Source organism: Carettochelys insculpta, chromosome 10, assembly GCF_033958435.1.
Source record: "Carettochelys insculpta isolate YL-2023 chromosome 10, ASM3395843v1, whole genome shotgun sequence".
NCBI lineage: Eukaryota > Metazoa > Chordata > Testudines > Carettochelyidae > Carettochelys > Carettochelys insculpta.
Genome location: NC_134146.1, coordinates 52931857 through 52949368, shown reverse-complemented (window position 1 = coordinate 52949368; position 17512 = coordinate 52931857). Strand labels below are relative to the sequence as shown.

Sequence of the window (17512 nt, the reverse complement as noted above, 5' to 3'; positions counted from 1 at the left end):
TGGAGATCCCAGGTGGTACACGCTGAAACTTCCCCCGGCTGAGAGCTCCAGAGGATGGGTGGGTGTGCGCCAGAGCTTGGGCAAGTCGAGCTGCTGTTTTAGACGGGGGCTGTGATCCTGCACGCAGACGCTTTGCCGGGTTGGGTTGGGTTGTGAGGGTGCGAGGCCTGGCCGGATCTTGTACGTTCCCAGTCACAGCCTAGAGCCACAGGCCAGGTTGAACACACAGGCACGAAGGTCTCTGCTTTTCTCAGCAGTTCAGGACATCATCATCTCCTCTCTCTGGGGCTGCCCCCGCCCACCTCTGCGAGGGTGGGGATCTGGGCGGTCATTGCTCGGTCCCGTTCAGTGCTTCTCACTCCTCATGCTAATTAGCTGCAGGGACAAGATTGTGCTGTTGCTTTGCCATGTTGCTGCCTGAGGTCAGCTCTGCTGTGCGCCTGGGCATTGGACCACTCGTGTACGGGGCAGGCAGGGGCAGCGGAGTGGCCTGCACACGCGAGCAGGTGGGAGAGCTGCTGGAGCGCCGGGGGCCGGCAGGGGTGCTAGTGAAGTGGCTGTTACGGTGCAGCCCCTCACCCTTTAGGTGCGGATGGGGAGTGATTTGTATCTTTCCCCAGCGTGTCGCACTTCCCACGGAAGGGTGCCGGGGTGGCTGGTTTCTGCTTGATATCGGGGCTTGCAGCCCCCCCACCCCGGAGTGGGAGTGCCCCGGGACAGCAGGGTGCAGTGCGTGGCTGGGTACACCGCGCTTCTCCACTGCCTGCGTGTGCTGGGAGTAAGCAGGTGTGTGACAGCTCTTGGTGTGTTCTCCTAGGGCTCCTGGCGGGCGCTGCTGCTGGGGTGCAGGCTGGGCGGTTTGCACCCTGGCTAATTAGGAATGTTTACAGCCTGGGCCTCGCTCATCCCCTGCACAGAGCAAGGGGGTGGGGGGGCTACCCAGGGACCAGTCCTGGAAACCAGCCCTCCTGTGACAAAGGGAAGATGCTGCGTGGGAGGGAGCAGGGGGTTACTTACGGTGGGTGCACAGTCCAAGGAGAGGAGCCAGAGCAGCGTGGGAGAGCTCAGCTCAGCACCTTTGCCAGTTCTCCAGCTGTTGGAGGTGTGTGTCTCTCCCTCGCCAGCCCCGCAGCCTTGGCTGAGTGCCCCAGAGCCTGAAGGAGCGCGCTTCGCCCGGCGGCTGTGTGTTCTGCAGCTCAGCTCTGTTTGCTTTTAAGTTAGTGCAAGTCCAGGTGTGCGTATGCAGGCACATGCAGCCCGATCGAAATAGCTGCTGTGGGGATTCCAGTGGGCTGTCACGCATGCAGCTGTCCTGGAGATCTGGTCGGCAGAGCTGTAATGCTGCTCACAAAATGGTGCTGAATGCTCAGCACCAGCCCGGGGCCCCCACCAGCTGAGCTGCAGAAGGGCTGTGGCTCTCAGTATTTCTAGCAGGGTGCTGGGTTTTACATCTTCTCCGTTGACTTCAGTACAGTTGCCCTGGTGTGATTTTGGCCTGTGCTCTGGCACCACTGATAATAGCAGTACAAATCTGTACGGATGCCTGTTACCAGCCCACACCTGTGTTCCCTGTAAGCTGCACGCACGTCTGGCTGCCCAGCCAATTAGCAGAGTGCCCCACCTGCAGCATGTGTTCAGTTCCCCCTCGCGCACCTTACTCCCTCCTGCTAGCTGTATGGGGGGCAGGCGAAGACTGATGGCAGGGTGTCCCTTTGCACCTGTCCCCCCCTCTTCATGGAGCGGGGGATGCAGCCTGGCGCAGGAGAACTCCAAGCTGGCGCAGTCTGATCAGTGGGTGACTGCTGCCTTTCTTAGAGACCACTAGTGCACTGTTTCACACACGTGTATTCACAACCCCGCTCTTTGTATCACGCACCCTCTCCAGCCCCTCCTGCCCACGCACCTATCTCTGCAGAGCAGGGAGGGCAGAAAGCGAAGCTCCGGGGCACAGCAGGGAGTTTTTAGACAGTGCGTGGGGTTTCTCAGAAACTTACCCAGCACGTGTGGGGTGTGCGCACCACACACACGAAACTTGGCTGTTTCACGCATCCCCACAGTCTGTGACGCGCGCATTCTTTGTCACCCCCTCAATACACACACACCCCGTCACTGACCCTTGCACTGCTGCTGTCACCAGAGGGAGCGCTGACCCCCTGCTGCCCTGCCTGGCGCTCAGAGCCTCGCTGGCGGCTCACAAGAGGTGGGATTGCTTTGGGGACAGGAGGTATCTCCCCCTTTCTGGACTCCAGGAGGTTCTTGGGTACCTGTCGTATGTGCAGTGTGCCAAGATGCATGGTAACCCTTGTGCACCTGCCGCCATGGATGCTGCTGCTAACGGCAGCAAGGCCCCTCTCTCAGGAGTGGCATTGTGCCAGCACTTGCCGCTTGTCGGGGGCGTCGTCTGTGCGGGCGCAGGGGCGGTCAGCTGTGGACGGGGTTCCTGCTGGGATGGAGTAATGTACAGCGCTTGTGGCATAGTGATCTAGCAGGGAGCATGTGTCAGGCAGGGCCTGGAGCTGAAGAGCGACAGTCCAAGGAGGCAGAGGTTGGAGGTGCTGCTGCCAGGGTTGTCAGGGGGTGCAGTGGATGGGGCTCGTGTTCCTTACAATGGTCCTTGGGCAGTCTGATCTGTTCCCTTAACCAGAGCAGTGATCCAAGGGCGGGGAAAGAGTCCCACCCTCGAGCTTCCTGCAGCTCACACACAAGCTGCTGCTGCGTTCCCTTGGCTGGCAGCCCGGAACTGTCAGCCAGACTGGCTGGAGAGCTTTGGCGGCTGGGGGCCAGCTCCAGCTGAAATGCCAAATGACCCTAATCTCCAATTAGCAGTTGATAGCGTGTGCTTTTGAGCAAGCTGGGGAAGGGACACAGGGAACAGCTCTCAGCTGGTGGGGTGGGCCAAGCTGGCAAGGCCCTCTGGGAAAGGATCCTGGTTTCACTGGGCTTCACTCGTTGGATGGAGCATGGCCCTGAAGGATGCCCACGTGGTGTTAGTCTCCAGCCTCTTCTGTGGAGTCTGGGTCTTCTCTCATAGCCTCCGGCGCACGGGGAGGAGAGCCGGGCTAGGGCGTACTGCCGGCAGTGCGCGGCTCCGAGGGGTCAGCTCTCTGATCAGACTTCACACGCTTTGATGAATAGGGCAGAAATCCAGAGCTCCCAGGGCTCAGGCAGAGCACACACCTGTTGCTTTAGCCACATACCCCCAGAGGTGTCATTGAACCCCTAAATTGTCCAATGGCTCAGCTGTGGGTGTGGGCTCAGCCCGTTGGGATGGGGCAGAGGGGCCCTCTTACGGCTAGGAAGCCCAGCACCAGCCCCTCAGTCTGACATTGCATCCCAAGGCTGTCTGCTCAGCAGGACAGCACTGCTAACTTGAAGCTGCATTAACACCCTCTGCCCCTCCCTGACCGAAGCACCAGCCCCACTCTTGGGATTTCGCTTTGAGTTTTCATCCACACGCTGACCTGACCCGGTGCAGTGCAGCATTGTGGAGCTGCTGCATGAGGCCCGACATCTGGCCATAAGAGAGCTGGATATACCTTTGCTCCAATGGGGCATGCACCCAAGCTTGCAGCAGGTCGAATGTCCAGGCCTGGGTAGTGTCTGAACTGAATTGCAGGAATGCGTTTGTACTGCTCCAATTGCCTGACAGTTTTGTGCACTAATACTTTTTTGGCTGTGTGAAGCGAGCTTTACAACACACCACACAGCCAGCTAGAGTATGTTGTGACGCTTACGTGCTGTAGGTGAATTTCAGGCACCTTCAGTCAACACATTTCTAATAGATTCTTTCCCTGTAGGCTGCCCAGACTTTCTCTTCAGTGCTAGGGAATCTTGTCAATGTCCCAGCACCTTTCTACACCAGGTTGGGCTACGGTCATTATTCAGCGCAGCCTCCCTTCCTCACACTGCTGTTCATACCTGATCAACAGCTTGGGTTGGTCCAGCCCATTGCCCTCTTCTCCGTGTGATTAGTCCTGGAGGAAGCTGAATCATGGCAGTTCTTCTTCGAGTGTCCCCGTGGGTGCTCCACAATAGGTGATGGCTTGGCCGGCGCCGCAGATCGGATCTTCCAAGCAGTTTCTGCCGGACCGCGCATGCGCCGGCGCGCGCCGCTCCCTGGCGCGCTCCTGGCCATGTGCGCGATCCGGTCCCCGCCAGTTCCTCTCAACCGCCGTCGGCTGCAGACGGAATCCGACTAGGCTAAAGCCACATAGCGTATTCAACGACTTTAATTGTTTTCTCTTTAAAGTTTTCAGTTATTTAGGCTACCATAAGTAGCCGGTTGTTATTTTGTGGGGAAAAAAAAAAAAAAAAAAAACAAGCTACGGGGGGACAGCTCAAGCCAGTCCCAGTAACAAGCGCCGGAGGCCGGGAGCTAGGGCCATCAGCCCTCCTGCTGAGGCAGGCCATCGGACGGGGAAACAGCACAAAGAGGGTGCTAAGTACCCATAAACAAACTCAAAGACTCACCAACAATGTCCTCCTCAGGCTTTAAAAAATGTGAGTCCTGCCGAGAGGCGATGCCAGTGTCCGATGGGCACAGTCTCTGCATAAGGTGCCTGGGGGAGTCCCATGTGGCACAAAAATGCGCCTTCTGTGCAAAATTAACAACAAGAGCACAGAGAGACAGGGAGATGAGGATTAAACTGCTGCTTCTTGACAAGGCCCTCCAGCCAGACGTGCCGGAGCGGCCGCAGCAGGAGGGACCCTCCGGGGCCCTTAGAAGAAAAGCTGCCTCCCTCGCTCCATCAGCGCAAAAACGGAGCAGAGTTTCTCCAACCCGATCCCTGCCGGCAGCAACGGTGAGCGGGACGGGAGGAGCAAGCAGCCCCCAGCCGCAGCAACAGCTGATCGGCGGCGGCACGGAGAGCCACGTGGAAGCGGCTCAGCCTCCGATGATCAGCCAGCCGCCCCGCACCGCAGGTAGGGCGGCGGCTAAGCAAGCGCCGGTACCGGCAGCACCGCAGGCAGCGGCACCAACCCCCGGGGAACCGGTGGTGCAGAGCGCGCAGGCACGTAGCCTGCAGGCACAGAAGCACTCCGCACGTGCGGCACCGCCTTCGAGCGTGCCGAGCACGGTGCGGACGGGGCCGGGATCCCCCGCCCATCAGGGGGCGGAGTTACCTCCCTTAGGGAGGGGAAAGGCTGCACACAAGAGGAGGCACTGCAGCCCCTCTCCAGACAGGGCTGTGGAGCTCTTTTCTCACAGCCCTCCGCTCATGTTGCAGACTCCAACCAGAAGGCAGGGGTCCCCCCTAGCCTACCCGGAGCCCCCTTCTCCTTTCCTGCAATCAGCCTCCCCATGGCTGGCACCACCCTCACCCTTCCTGGGTTTTGAAACGCTGGACTATTATGCAAAATCGCTCTCTCCAGTGTCTCGACGATCCCCCTCTCCCAGACACAGGGGGTACGTGCAAAGGGAATGGTCAAGGTCACCTTCCCAGGAACAGTGCCTATACTGCCATGGTCGTCCCTACCACGTGGGGCATGGACACCATCGGCAATCTACCAGGGAAAGATCCCCACATACTACCTCGTACCCCCGAGGGCAATCGCGATCGGGGACAGAGACTCAAACGTCCCAGGGGGGACTGGCCGTAGACCCACGAGATTTTCCCTCGCATACCTCCAGCGAGAGGGCGCACCATCACCATCAAGAACCGGAAGGGTCCAAAGAAATGTACCCCAGCGGTTCCTCGTTTTCCTCCCCGGATGAGGCCACGGCCTTAGGGGACGTCCATCCTAAGGACGATCTCAAACAGTTTCAGGAGCTGTTTAAGAGGGTAGCTTTCACGCAAGGCATCCAGACAGCACAAGTGCAAGAGAAACATCATAAGCTCCTTAAAAATTTGAGCTCCCCGGCCTCCTCCAGAGTAGCAATACCGCTTGATGAAGCGATCTTGGAGTCCGCCACTACCATATGGCAGACCCCTGCAACTATTCCGCCTGTTCAAAAGAGAGCGGAGAAGAAATACTTCGTGCCGGCGAAGGGCATGGAGTTCTTGTTTAGCCACCCCCAGCCAAACTCCTTGGTGGTGGAGTCCTCGCAACAAAGACTAAAAATATCTCAATTTAAAACAGGGGGAACGGACAGAGATGCCAAGAAACTAGAGCTGTTCGGCAGAAAAGTCTACTCCTCCTCCACCTTAACGTTGCGCATGGCAAATTACGCAGCGCATCTAGCGAACCACAATTTCGACAACTACACTAGGTTAACCTCCCTCATGGACTCGCTTCCAGAGGACAAAAAGCCGGTCCTCAAGGCCATAGTGCAAGAGGGCTACGCGGCTGCGAGGATGGAAGTTCAGATTGCTTTGGATGTTGCGGACACGGCAGCACGTTCCACAGCAACTGCAGTGGTGATGCGACGGGAGTCCTGGCTCCAGACCTCGGGTATACCGAGAGATCTGCAAGCGAAGATAGTCGACCTTCCCTTCGACTTGCAGAAGCTGTTTGCTGAATCAACTGACTCGGTCCTTCATTCCAGTAAAGATTCAAGAGCCACACTCAGGACCCTGGGGATTTACACCCCTCCATACTCAAAGAAAAGGTACTACCCACAGCAAAGGCGGTACCAGTACCAGCAACAGCGCCCCCAGTATCACAGGGGTTACAAGCAAGGGCGGCATCAGCAGCACCAGCAGTACAGAACCCCCAGGCGACGCTCACAACAGGGCCGTCCGTCCTCGGGGCGGGGCCAAAGGCCACAAGTTTGACATACAGATCCAGGGCTGCGCCATCACCACCATTGCACAAGATCATCCGAAACGGCTTTTTCACCATCGCCTCCGACCATTCTACGACCAGTGGCAAAGGATCACCACAGACAAATGGGTGCTGGAGATCATAGCCACGGGGTACGCCATCCCCTTCCAGTCGCTCCCGCCGCCGCGACCCCCGCCCAAGCCCCACCCTCAGGAGGCCTCCCATGTAGCCAGGCTCAGGCAGGAGGTGGCCCACCTCGAGTTCTTAGGGGCGGTGGAGAAGGTGCCGGAGCAACTGCAAGGGAAAGGGTTCTACTCTCGGTATTTCCTGACGGAGAAAAAGACAGGAGGCTGGAGGCCCATCTTAGACCTTCGTGGCCTCAACAGGTATCTATGCAAGCAACGTTTTCGGATGATCACGATTGCCTCCATCCTTACAGCACTGGACGATGGAGACTGGTTCGCAGCCCTCGATCTACAAGACGCGTACTTCCACATAACCATCCATCCGGCTCACCGGCGTTTTCTCCGGTTCATGGTGGGCAACGAACACTTCCAATACAAGGTCCTACCGTTTGGCCTTTCCTCGGCCCCCAGAGTCTTCACCAAGACCTTGGCAGTGGTGTCAGCCTACCTGCACAGACGGGGTGTTTATCTTCCCGTATCTGGACGACTGCCTGCTCAAAGGGACCTCGAAAAGGGAGGTCCTCCGCATGATACGCGTCACAGCAAACACGTTCTCCTCACTTGGCCTGGTTATCAATCTGGCAAAATCAAAGATAGACCCCTCACAGGACATAGAGTTCATAGGGGCTCGCATAAACTCGGTCTCGGCGAGAGTATACCTACCAGAGGCTCGCTTTCGAGCCATCGGTTCCCTCGTGCAGGTCATCACCTTCAGCCCTACAGTGCCGGTCTTGACGTGCTTGCAGCTGCTGGGCCACATGGCAGCGGCGACGTTTGTGGTACAGAACGCCAGGTTGCACATGCGCAGCATGCAACACTGGCTGGCAAGTGTATAGAAGCCGGCAGTACACACCGTTCACAGGGTGGTGTCGCCCTCACCTGGGGTGCGCGAATCCCTGCAATGGTGGGTAAACCCCGGGAACTTGCTAACAGGGGTACCCTTCCATCAGCCGCAAATATCGGTTTTCCTCACTACGGATGCCTCCCTCATAGGGTGGGGAGCGCACATGGGCGAAGAGGTGGCTCAAGGACTGTGGTCACCCACGGAACAGTCTCCACATATCAATGTACTGGAGCTCAGAGCAGTGTTCAACACCTGCAAACACTTTCGAGACCTTATACGAGGCAAAGCCGTCGGGATCAGTACGGACAATACCTCCACCATGTTTTACATAAACAGGCAAGGAGGAGCTCGATCCCATACCTTATGCGCGGAAGCAATCCGCCTATGGAACTGGTGCATCGCCCACGATATAATCCTGAGAGCCTCATACTTGCCGGGCGCGCACAACGTGAAGGCAGACCAGTTGAGCAGGCGTTTTGCGCTCACCCACGAGTGGCAGATCCATCCCGATCTACTACGGCCGATTTTCCACGCATGGGGGTTTCCCCAAATAGATCTGTTTGCCACTCAGCACAACAAACAGTGCCCATGATTCTCCTCCAGAGCAGGGCTGGGCCGGGGGTCCCTGGGGGACGCGTTCGCGATCCCGTGGGGGGGGCCCCCTGCTTTGCGCGTTTCCCCCCGCAGTGCTGATCCACAAGGTTCTGCAAAAAGCCAGGAGAGAAAAGGCTCGGATGATCCTGATAGTCCCAACGTGGGATCGCCAACAATGGTTCCCCCTACTCCTGCGCATGTCGGACTGCCCACCGATGCCTCTTCCGGTGGCGCCGGATCTGCTCACGCAAGCCCAAGGGTCCATAGTGCATCCGCACCCCGAAAGCCTGCGACTGCAAGCGTGGCTAATCCATGGCTCAGCTCCCTAGAGAGCACATGCACAGTGGAAGTACAGCAAGTCCTAGAAAGTAGCAGGAGGACTTCCACTAGGAAAATCTACAAACAAAAATGGACTCGCTTCATGGCTTGGTGTTCTACCAAGCAGCTGGCCCCCCTTTCGGTGCCTATACCTACAATTCTAGAGTATTTACTGGACCTCAAGAGAGCAGGACTCTCGCTATCCTCGTTAAAGGTCCACCTTGCCGCCATCTCGGCGTTCAGACATGAGGATGGGGGGCACACGGTGTTCGCCCACCCTATGGTTACCAGGTTCCTCAAAGGGTTGGTAAACCTCTACCCCCCTCGGAAACCGATTCCACCCTCGTGGAGCTTGGACCTGGTGCTTACCACACTCATGGGACCACCGTTTGAGCCCTTGGCCACGGTTCCCCTTCGCCTCCTTACGATAAAGACGACCTTTCTTCTTGCAATTACATCGGCTCGTCGGGTGAGCGAGCTTGTGGCAGTCATGGCAAAGCCACCCTGCACTGTCTTTTCCAAGGAGGCGGTAACCATACGGCTGCATCCAGCCTTTGTTCCCAAAGTTTCTTCCGAGTTTCACATCAATGAACCTATTGTTCTACCCTCGTTTTATCCAAAGCCTCATACCTCCAGTGAAGAGGCGCGCCTACACCTCCTGGACGTGAGGAGGGCGCTAGCCTTCTACGTAGACAGGACCAAGTCCTTCCGGAAAACGGATAGACTCCTGGTCTCCCTCGCTCCCAAATCAAAAGGAGAAGGTCTCTCATCGCAGAGAATTTCAAAGCACATTGTATCCTGCATAAAAATGTGCTACGAGCTCAAAAAGACTCCTTTGTCGGCCACTCCCAGGGCTCATTCCACCAGGGCGGTGGCAGCATCAACAGCCTTTTTCAAGGGCGTTGCATTGAAAGACATTTGCAGAGCGGCGACCTGGTCATCCTACGACACCTTCGCCAAACATTACGCCCTTTACAGGGTATTCCAAGAGGATACCCGTCTCTCCGCAGCGGTCCTCTCGGGGACCAGCTGCACTTAATCCGATTACCCACCACCTATCTTGGGTTACTGCTGGGTAGTCACCTATTGTGGAGCACCCACGGGGACACTCGAAGAAGAAAGAGAAGTTACTCACCATAGTAACGGTGGTTCTTCGAGATGTGTCCCCGTGGGTGCTCCACTTCCCGCCCATCCTCCCCGCTTCGGATCTCTGTTAGTGTTTTGCAGGGGCACCCGAGGCGGTTGGTCGAGGAACTGGCGGGGACCGGATCGCGCACATGGCCAGGAGCGCGCCAGGGAGCGGCGCGCGCCGGCGCATGCGCGGTCCGGCAGAAACTGCTTGGAAGATCCGATCTGCGGCGCCGGCCAAGCCGTCACCTATTGTGGAGCACCCACGGGGACACATCTCGAAGAACCACCGTTACTACGGTGAGTAACTTCTCTATCTTCAGTCACCACCAGGTTCACTGGCTGTCAGCCCCAGCCAACAGCAGTCACAATTGTTCCCTTCCTGGTGCCTTTCCAGGGGTGCCTGGGGATGCCTGGGACAGTCTCAGGTCAGTTCCTAGCCCTTGGTGGTCCCCTGGGGGCTGACACCCCGCACTCTCCTGCAGGCAGTGTCTCGGGGTTTGGGAAGGGAGGCAAGAAGCAATGACTCCCAGTGTCCGTGAAGTGTAAGTGCCATGTTTGACCCACGCTGGACTCCTGGGAAGGGCCTGGTGAGAGCAAAGCTGGGTATTTCTCGTGCTCTGTCAGAGGAAAGGTCTGTGCGTTAGCTGTGGGAGTGTTAACCGGCAACTCTGCTCCCTGTTCCAGAGAGAGTCCTCACCTGTCCCACTCACTGGGCATCAGCCTCTCCATGTGAAGTGCTGTTGTCCTGAATGAGCAGCTACTTTTGGGCCATATTTGTGGCCTCCTTTTATCTGAGATCCAGTGTGACTTGAAGCACCCTTTGACAGCAGCATACAGGGACCCAGAGCAGCAGATCAGTAGAGCTGCCCTGTGGAGCAGCCTACAGTCAGCGTGGTCCTGACACCCTCCTGAGGGGAGTCCTAAATCTACAGGGTGTTTTAGGCCTGGGCACCTTGGGACACCCTTAGTTCCCCATTGAGTCCAGGTGAAGCAGGAGTGTTTCTTGATGCCAGCACAATAGATGGGCCCCTCAGCATTGCTCTGCAAGCACCGGGGTGCCTGTCAGTGCACCCTTGTCTGCCAGCACACTGGGTGAGTATCATGCTATGCAGCCCGTCACCCCCTCCCAAGCATCTGCCCGTCAGGGGCTTAGGGACCACGGAGTGTGGGGTTGCATCCCTGCCCATCCTGGCTAAGAGCCATTGGTGGCTCTGACCTCCAGGAACGTACCTGATTATTTTATGAATCCTGTTAGATGCTTTTGGCCTTCACAGCATCCCCTGGCAAGGAGTTTCCAAGTGACTGTGAATTGTGTGATAAAACACTCCCTTCTGTTTGTTGTAAACCATGGCAGGTTGATTTCATTGGGTGACTTTTGGTTCCTGTGTTAAGTGAAGTGGTAAATAACACTTCTTCATTGGCTTTCTCTGCACCAGCCGTGATTTCATAAACCTCTGTCATGCCCTTATGCTCTAGCATCCCAAATTCCCCATCCCCTCCTCTTGGCTCCAGCAGAGGGTTGGCTGGAGGACCAAATAGAAATTAGAGATGGAAAAGACCTGTGAAACACAGGACTTAGTGTCCAACCCCGCATGCCACAGAGAGAGGGCGGGGCAGCGTGGTGGTTGTCACGTTCTGGATACACGTCAGGGAAGAGTTGTTCCCTCTTGCCCTATAACCTGGGATACAGCATGATGCCTGGCTACAACAGCTCTGCCTGGGATACCCCTGTCAGCAACCATCATGCCGTGTCCTGGGCTCCAGTGCTTTGGACCCTGAAGCCTGCTCACACTACCAGTCTTCCATGGGCTTCCACCAGCCTTAGTTACACTTGTTGAGATGACACCACGCTCCCCAGCCCTGAATTTCCCCAAAATGTTCTGTGTTCTGAAATGTTCGGCCCTGCCCTGGAACAAACAGGTGTGTTACACTTTGCTGCCCCTTTAAGGAGTCAATATTCAACAGTTTGCTGCGATAACAGGAGTTACCAAACCAGTCAGTTCAAACGATGCACTGTGGGTTTAGAATAAAAATAAAACAAGTTCATTAATAAAGGAAGGTTGAACTTCTGAGTGAGTTCTGGGGTAAGAGAGCAAGTTAGAAATGGCTCCTGCAATACAAGGGAGAAACGTCTATATATCTAAAACTTAATCTGGTAAGTTTGGTTCAAAGCTTAGCTGGCTGTGCTGCCACCACACTGGTGGTGGACTCCTGTCTCAGCTGGGTCTCTCCCAACACCCCACAGGAGCTGGTGCCTTTTTCTCCTTTGGTGAAATTGAGAATTTGGGCTCCTCTGGCCCCTTGGTTGAACCAGGAAGTGGATTCCCCTGAAGGCTGCTCCCCAAGGAAAGGGTAATTCAAGATGTGAGGCAGGCTACTTGGGATCTGCTGGTGAAGGAGGCTCCATGCTTCCTCTGCTTGTTTGCTGAAGTGCAAATTGTTCTGTCTCCTGCCCCCTCTTCCTCTGCTGTCTTGAGGTCCCTTTTTGCCACTAACATGGGCCCATGTTCCTGTGTTGAGAACGGGCTGTTTAACAGCGTGTGCCACAGAGGGGCTGCCCAGCTTGAACGCGCGCTGTAATGTCATGTGGGAAATCACAACTTCATACGTGGTGGTGCCCCACTAATTCCCTCGCAGTACTACCAGCCAGCGCGCTCTTTGCTTTCAGTGCTACCTCACAGGGCCCGTTCTGTGTGCACATCATTAGTCTTGGGCGGGGTGAATGCAGGGGAGCTCTCAGTCGTGGGGGAAGAGGCTCTTGGAAAACAAAAGCAGCTCACTGGAGGTGACGTCTTTTAAAGTGGCATTTTGCCGATTCCACAGCGCAGGTGGAGAGAGAACCTCATCCCTTCTGTTTGTCCGAGCGGCCCCTTCCGCTGAGCAGGCCTGAGCTCTGCCCCACAAGGCTGAGCATGGTGGCAGCCCAGGCCCTGTGCAGCGCTCCCACGCTGGCACTGCTGCTATCCCCTGCACAGACCAACCACACGCCGGGGAAGGGAAGCTTCCGAAGGGCCGTCTCCAGGGCAGCGCCAGCATTTCGGCTGCGCAGGGGAGGGAAACCAGTTTTTCGGTCACTGCTGATGGTGGCGGTGAGCGCGGTGGCCACCTGCAGCTGGATAGCAGAGCAGGGCTACGTGGCCCCCCGGCAGGCAGGCAGGGGTGTCTGCGAGAACAGATCTAGCCCTGGCACCTTGAGGTAGGTGTGGCCCCACTCTTGTGCCGTGCAGGACGGGTGCCCAGGGCCGTGGTTACGTGGGAAAGCTGCTGTCTGATTTGGCTGTGAGCAATGGTGATGTTTCCTTCATGCCCATCAGTGGGAGCAGGAAGAGTTACATCATTCATAATCCTGTCATAAAACAAGTGTGTGTGTTATTCGCCGGCCGGCCAGGCTGGCTTGTGTGCGGAGCCGTCACCTCCCCTTGCATGTGGAATTGCATAGGCACTCTTGCACAGACAGGTGTTTGGTCCCCATTTGCCATGATCTGACCCTCTGCAGAGAATAAGACCTCATTCTCTTTGTGTATCTCCAGCGTGATCCTGCTCCATAACTGCTGGTGCTGCTGAAAGTGGCCCAGTTTCCCCATGTGACAAACATTTGTCAAACGTGTGATTTTTTTTTTTTTTCAGCAAGCCCCTCCCCCTGTCAACAGTGAGCCCTTGTCACCCTGAGACCCGAGGTTTGGTTTGACCAGCCACAGGGCTTATCTGTGGCTTTCAGTTGACAAACGTGTAGACATTTTGACAACCTTCCAAAATAAAAACTCCTAACAGTGTGAAAATTTCCCAGGGCAGTTAAGAACAGCCACACTGGGTCACACCAAAGGTCCATCTAGTGCAGTATCCTGTCTGCCAACAGTGGTAGGTGCCCCAGAAGGAGTGAACTGATCAGGTAACGATCTCTCTCCTGCCAACCATCTCCAGCTTCTGACAGACAGAGGCTGGGACACCATTGCTTACCCATCCTGACTAATAGCCATTGACGGACCTAACCTCCATGACCTTATCTAGCTCTTCTTTAAACCGTATCATAGTTCTGCCCTTCACAGCTGCCTCTGGCAAGGAGTTCCACATTTTGACTGTGCGCTGTATGAAGATTTGCCTTTATTTGTTTTAAACCTGCTGCCTATTAATTTCATTTGGTGTCCTCTAGTTCTGATATTATGGGAACAAGTAAATAGTTTGTCCTTGTTCACTTTCTCCACACCGCTCGTAATTTTATATACCTCTATCATGTCCCCCCTTAGTATCCTCTTTTCTAAGCTGAAAAGTCCTAGCCGCTTTCATCTCTCTCCATAGGGGACCCGTTCCAAACCCTAATCCCCTTAGTTGCCCTTTTCTGAATCTTTTCTAATGCCAGTATTTCTTTTTTGAGATGCAGTGAGCGCATCTGTACGCAGCATTAGAGATGTGGGGCTGCCGTGGCTATATGCGAGGGCAATAAGATGTTCTCCATCTTATTCTCTATCCTCTTTTTTTAGTGATTCCCTAGCATCCTGCTTGCTTTTTCGACTTGCATTGAGTTTGGGTGCACTGGCTGTTATTGTTCTGGGGTCATCTCGGCGGCCCCCACTGCACAGACCCACAGGCAAACGCTACAGTGATTTAATAAAGTGCTGGCAGCAGAATGGGTTTAGCTTCTCCTCTTAGGGCTTTTGTCAGGTGCACCCAACTCTGCTCAGAGAGCATCTCTGTACTATAGCAGTCTTCTGCCACAAGATTCCTAATCAGCCTGTGCCACACCACGCCACCCCCATCAGAGGGGCATTATGCTGACAGCTGGGGATGCTGTGGCACAAAGACATTTGCCGAGTCCAAACGCACCTAGTGAATTTGGATGCTTAAGCTTTGGTGGCTCAAGTTAGGCACCGGGCATTGAGACCCACATCTTGGGAAACACCTGGGTGTGTGAGAGCATCCCAGGGTGGCAGAGGGCCAGGTGCTTGACACAAGTGATTTCTGATAGCAGAGGGCTCTGTACTTGGTTGGCACAGGGCTTAATGTAATCCCTGGTTGGAAGTTGAGGCTAGATACGTTATAACTACAAACAAGATGGACGTTTTTAAATGGTGTGAGGGTAATTAATGGTTGGCGTGACTGACCCAGGGCAGGGGTGGATTCCTCATCACCCACTGGTTTGAACAAAGACAGCATGTCTTCCCAAAAGTCCTGCTCTGCCTTAGCCAAGGTGTATGGGTTTGACAGAGAGATTACTGGGGGAGGCTTTCTGGCCTGTCTCCTCACGGTCTGACTAAATGGCCGTAACATCCCAGTCTCCGTGTTCACTGAAGGCAGGACAAGGAGTGATGGGATCGCTCAGCAGCCAGGGAGGTTTTGGTTAGATGTCAGGCTGGCTGAGCTCTGGCAGGGCGTCCAAGGGGGTTTCTGGGCTCCTGGCACTGGGGGTGTTTGAGAACAGGCCGGACAAACCCTGTCGGGGATGGTCCAGTTTTACTTGGCTCTGCTCTGTACCAGGGGCTGAGCTTGATCAATTCTCAGGGTCCGTTCCAGCCCAGCATTCCCAGAGTCCCTTCTGGCCTTAAAGTCTAAAGCCTTTGGAGGTAGGTGTGAGCTCAGGCTTGTATTCCTTGTGCCCATGGAGCCCAGCAAAGGGTGGGTTGCAAGCAATGTGCCAGCTGTGGTGTTTTGTGTCATGCCTGCAGGTGGCAATACCAAGGGGGAGTGAGTTTCCCAAGGGCAGAGCATGTGATTGTAGAGGGTGGAGTTGTAGCTTCTTGCTGAGCTTGTGCTAAGCTCACCTGCTGTATGGTCCATAACCTGTGCATGCTGTGCTTTTCTCCCTTCTTCAGGCACACATTCTGGCAGTTCCGCCGTGAGAACCCCCAGACCAACGTGGGTGAACCCCCGCCTGATGGGCTGCCCGGCTTTAACAGCGGGGTCATGCTGCTCAACTTGGAAGCCATGCGCCAGTCCCAGCTCTACAACCAGTTGCTGGAGCCAGACATGGTGCGGCAGCTCACAGAGAAGTACCACTTCAAGGGCCACCTGGGGGACCAGGATTTCTTCACCATGATTGGCATGGAGCATCCCGAGCTGTTCCATGTGCTGGACTGCACCTGGAACCGGCAGCTCTGCACCTGGTGGAGGGACCACGGGTACAGCGACGTGTTCGATCAGTACTTCCGCTGTGACGGCCAGGTCAGAATCTACCACGGGAACTGCAACACGCCCATCCCGGAGGACTAGGCTGCCTGCTGGGGGCAGGGCTGCCTTTCAGTGATGGGGCAGCAGCTAGTGAAGCGGGCACCCCAGAGTCCCATACAAGGGGGTGTCCATCCCGTTGGCTGCAGGGCTCCCACACCTCTACCCGGCTGCTCCAGGAACTTTACACTGCCTCTCACCTCAGAGAGTGTGGGCTAGTGGTTAGAGAAAGCTGCCTGCCACTCTGCAGCCAACTCACTGTCTGTGTGAGTTCGGGCTAGGCATGTTGCTTCACCATGCCACAGCAAGACGGGGTAATATGTTTCCTGTTCACATCAGGGTAGAGAGCCTGCCTTGAAAGCCCCCCTGTGCCTGCAGAGTGTCAATGCAGCGCAGCACCACCAGCCCTACAGCCTGAATGCGCCACTTGTGAGCAATATTCCCCACACGGCTGGAGCAAAGTCTGCACTGAGACATGTGAACATGCATCACCTGTTGAAACAAAAGCCCAGCGCTGGGCGCTCTGCCAGTCAGCTGGCCGGCACTGGAATCTCTCCCCAGTGGCTGCACAAGTGCCCGGCTGACGGGGAGCGCTGCCTGTGAGACGGGACAGTGTTTGTGAGCATTGCATTATTTACTGTGGCCTACGTAAGGGACCATCGCACAGTGACCTCTTTATGTCTAATGCAGACCCAGGGGACACCAGCTCCAGCCGGGCCTCCTGTCGAATGAAAGCCAGATGGGGGCTTTTACAGACTGATCTGTGCTGATGAAACGACAAAGCTGCGTTAAGACTATGTTACTCCTGGACCAAAATTGAATCCAGAGGAGCTTTAAAGCCTTCCCTTGGTGCTCCCCAGTGCTAAAAGCTTTACTGCTGTTCTCTTAGCATCACGCAGAGCAGACAAGGAGGTTCTTTTCAGTAGCTCTTCCTTTAACCTTTTGTGCTCAAATAAAGGTGCAGAAGACGGTGTGTCCTTTTCCACAGCACAGTACAGCCCCTGCTGTGTGAACAGGGCTGGTGCGTGTGTTTTCTTCTCGCTGTGACTAGGAAGTAGCTGGCAGATGTCTGAAGGGTGAGTGGGATAAATGCTGTCCTAGTTCCATTATCACGCTTGAGCTGGACAAGCCTCCAGTCAGGTGTGTAACAAAATGTAGTCATGGCACTTACTCTTCCCCCTGTGCGCAGCTGATTATAATAGTGGAGATAATGAGCCTCGTTAGACCACTTTCCTTTCTTGGAGCACCCAGCCATTTGTGACCATGTTACGCCTGCAGCAGTCCAGCCCATGCTGCCAGAGTCCTTTCCCACTGTTGTGCATGTCCCAGCCCCAAGCCCTGCAGGTCCTATCTGGTCTGTCCTATGTTCCTCTGGCTCAGTGATCAGTCCTGACCAGGGAGCTGTGCTGCCGAGACACAGCAGTCTGTCTCCGGGACAGCTGCTGGGGTACTGAGCACCCTCTGCATGGGGATATTAATACATGGGCTTTACTCCTCCGGTGCCATTAACCAGTGCCCAAGCCCACCACCTGCTGCCCAATCTCTGCTGCCACAGGAACAGGCCTCATGGAACAGA

General features: G+C 55.7%; 1 protein-coding gene across 2 annotated transcripts in view; it reads left to right on the top strand.

The window, feature by feature from the left end:
- The window catches only part of XXYLT1 (xyloside xylosyltransferase 1), a 72034-nt gene extending 55111 nt beyond the window's left edge, over positions 1 to 16923 (top strand). For both annotated transcript variants that reach the window (XM_075004471.1, XM_075004472.1), the window contains exon 4: positions 15585 to 16923. In XM_075004471.1, the coding sequence (XP_074860572.1) occupies positions 15585 to 15981 (397 nt within the window). In that variant the 3' untranslated portion in view covers positions 15982 to 16923. The remainder of the gene's footprint in view (positions 1 to 15584) is intronic.
- The last annotated feature ends 589 nt before the right edge of the window (positions 16924 to 17512 follow it).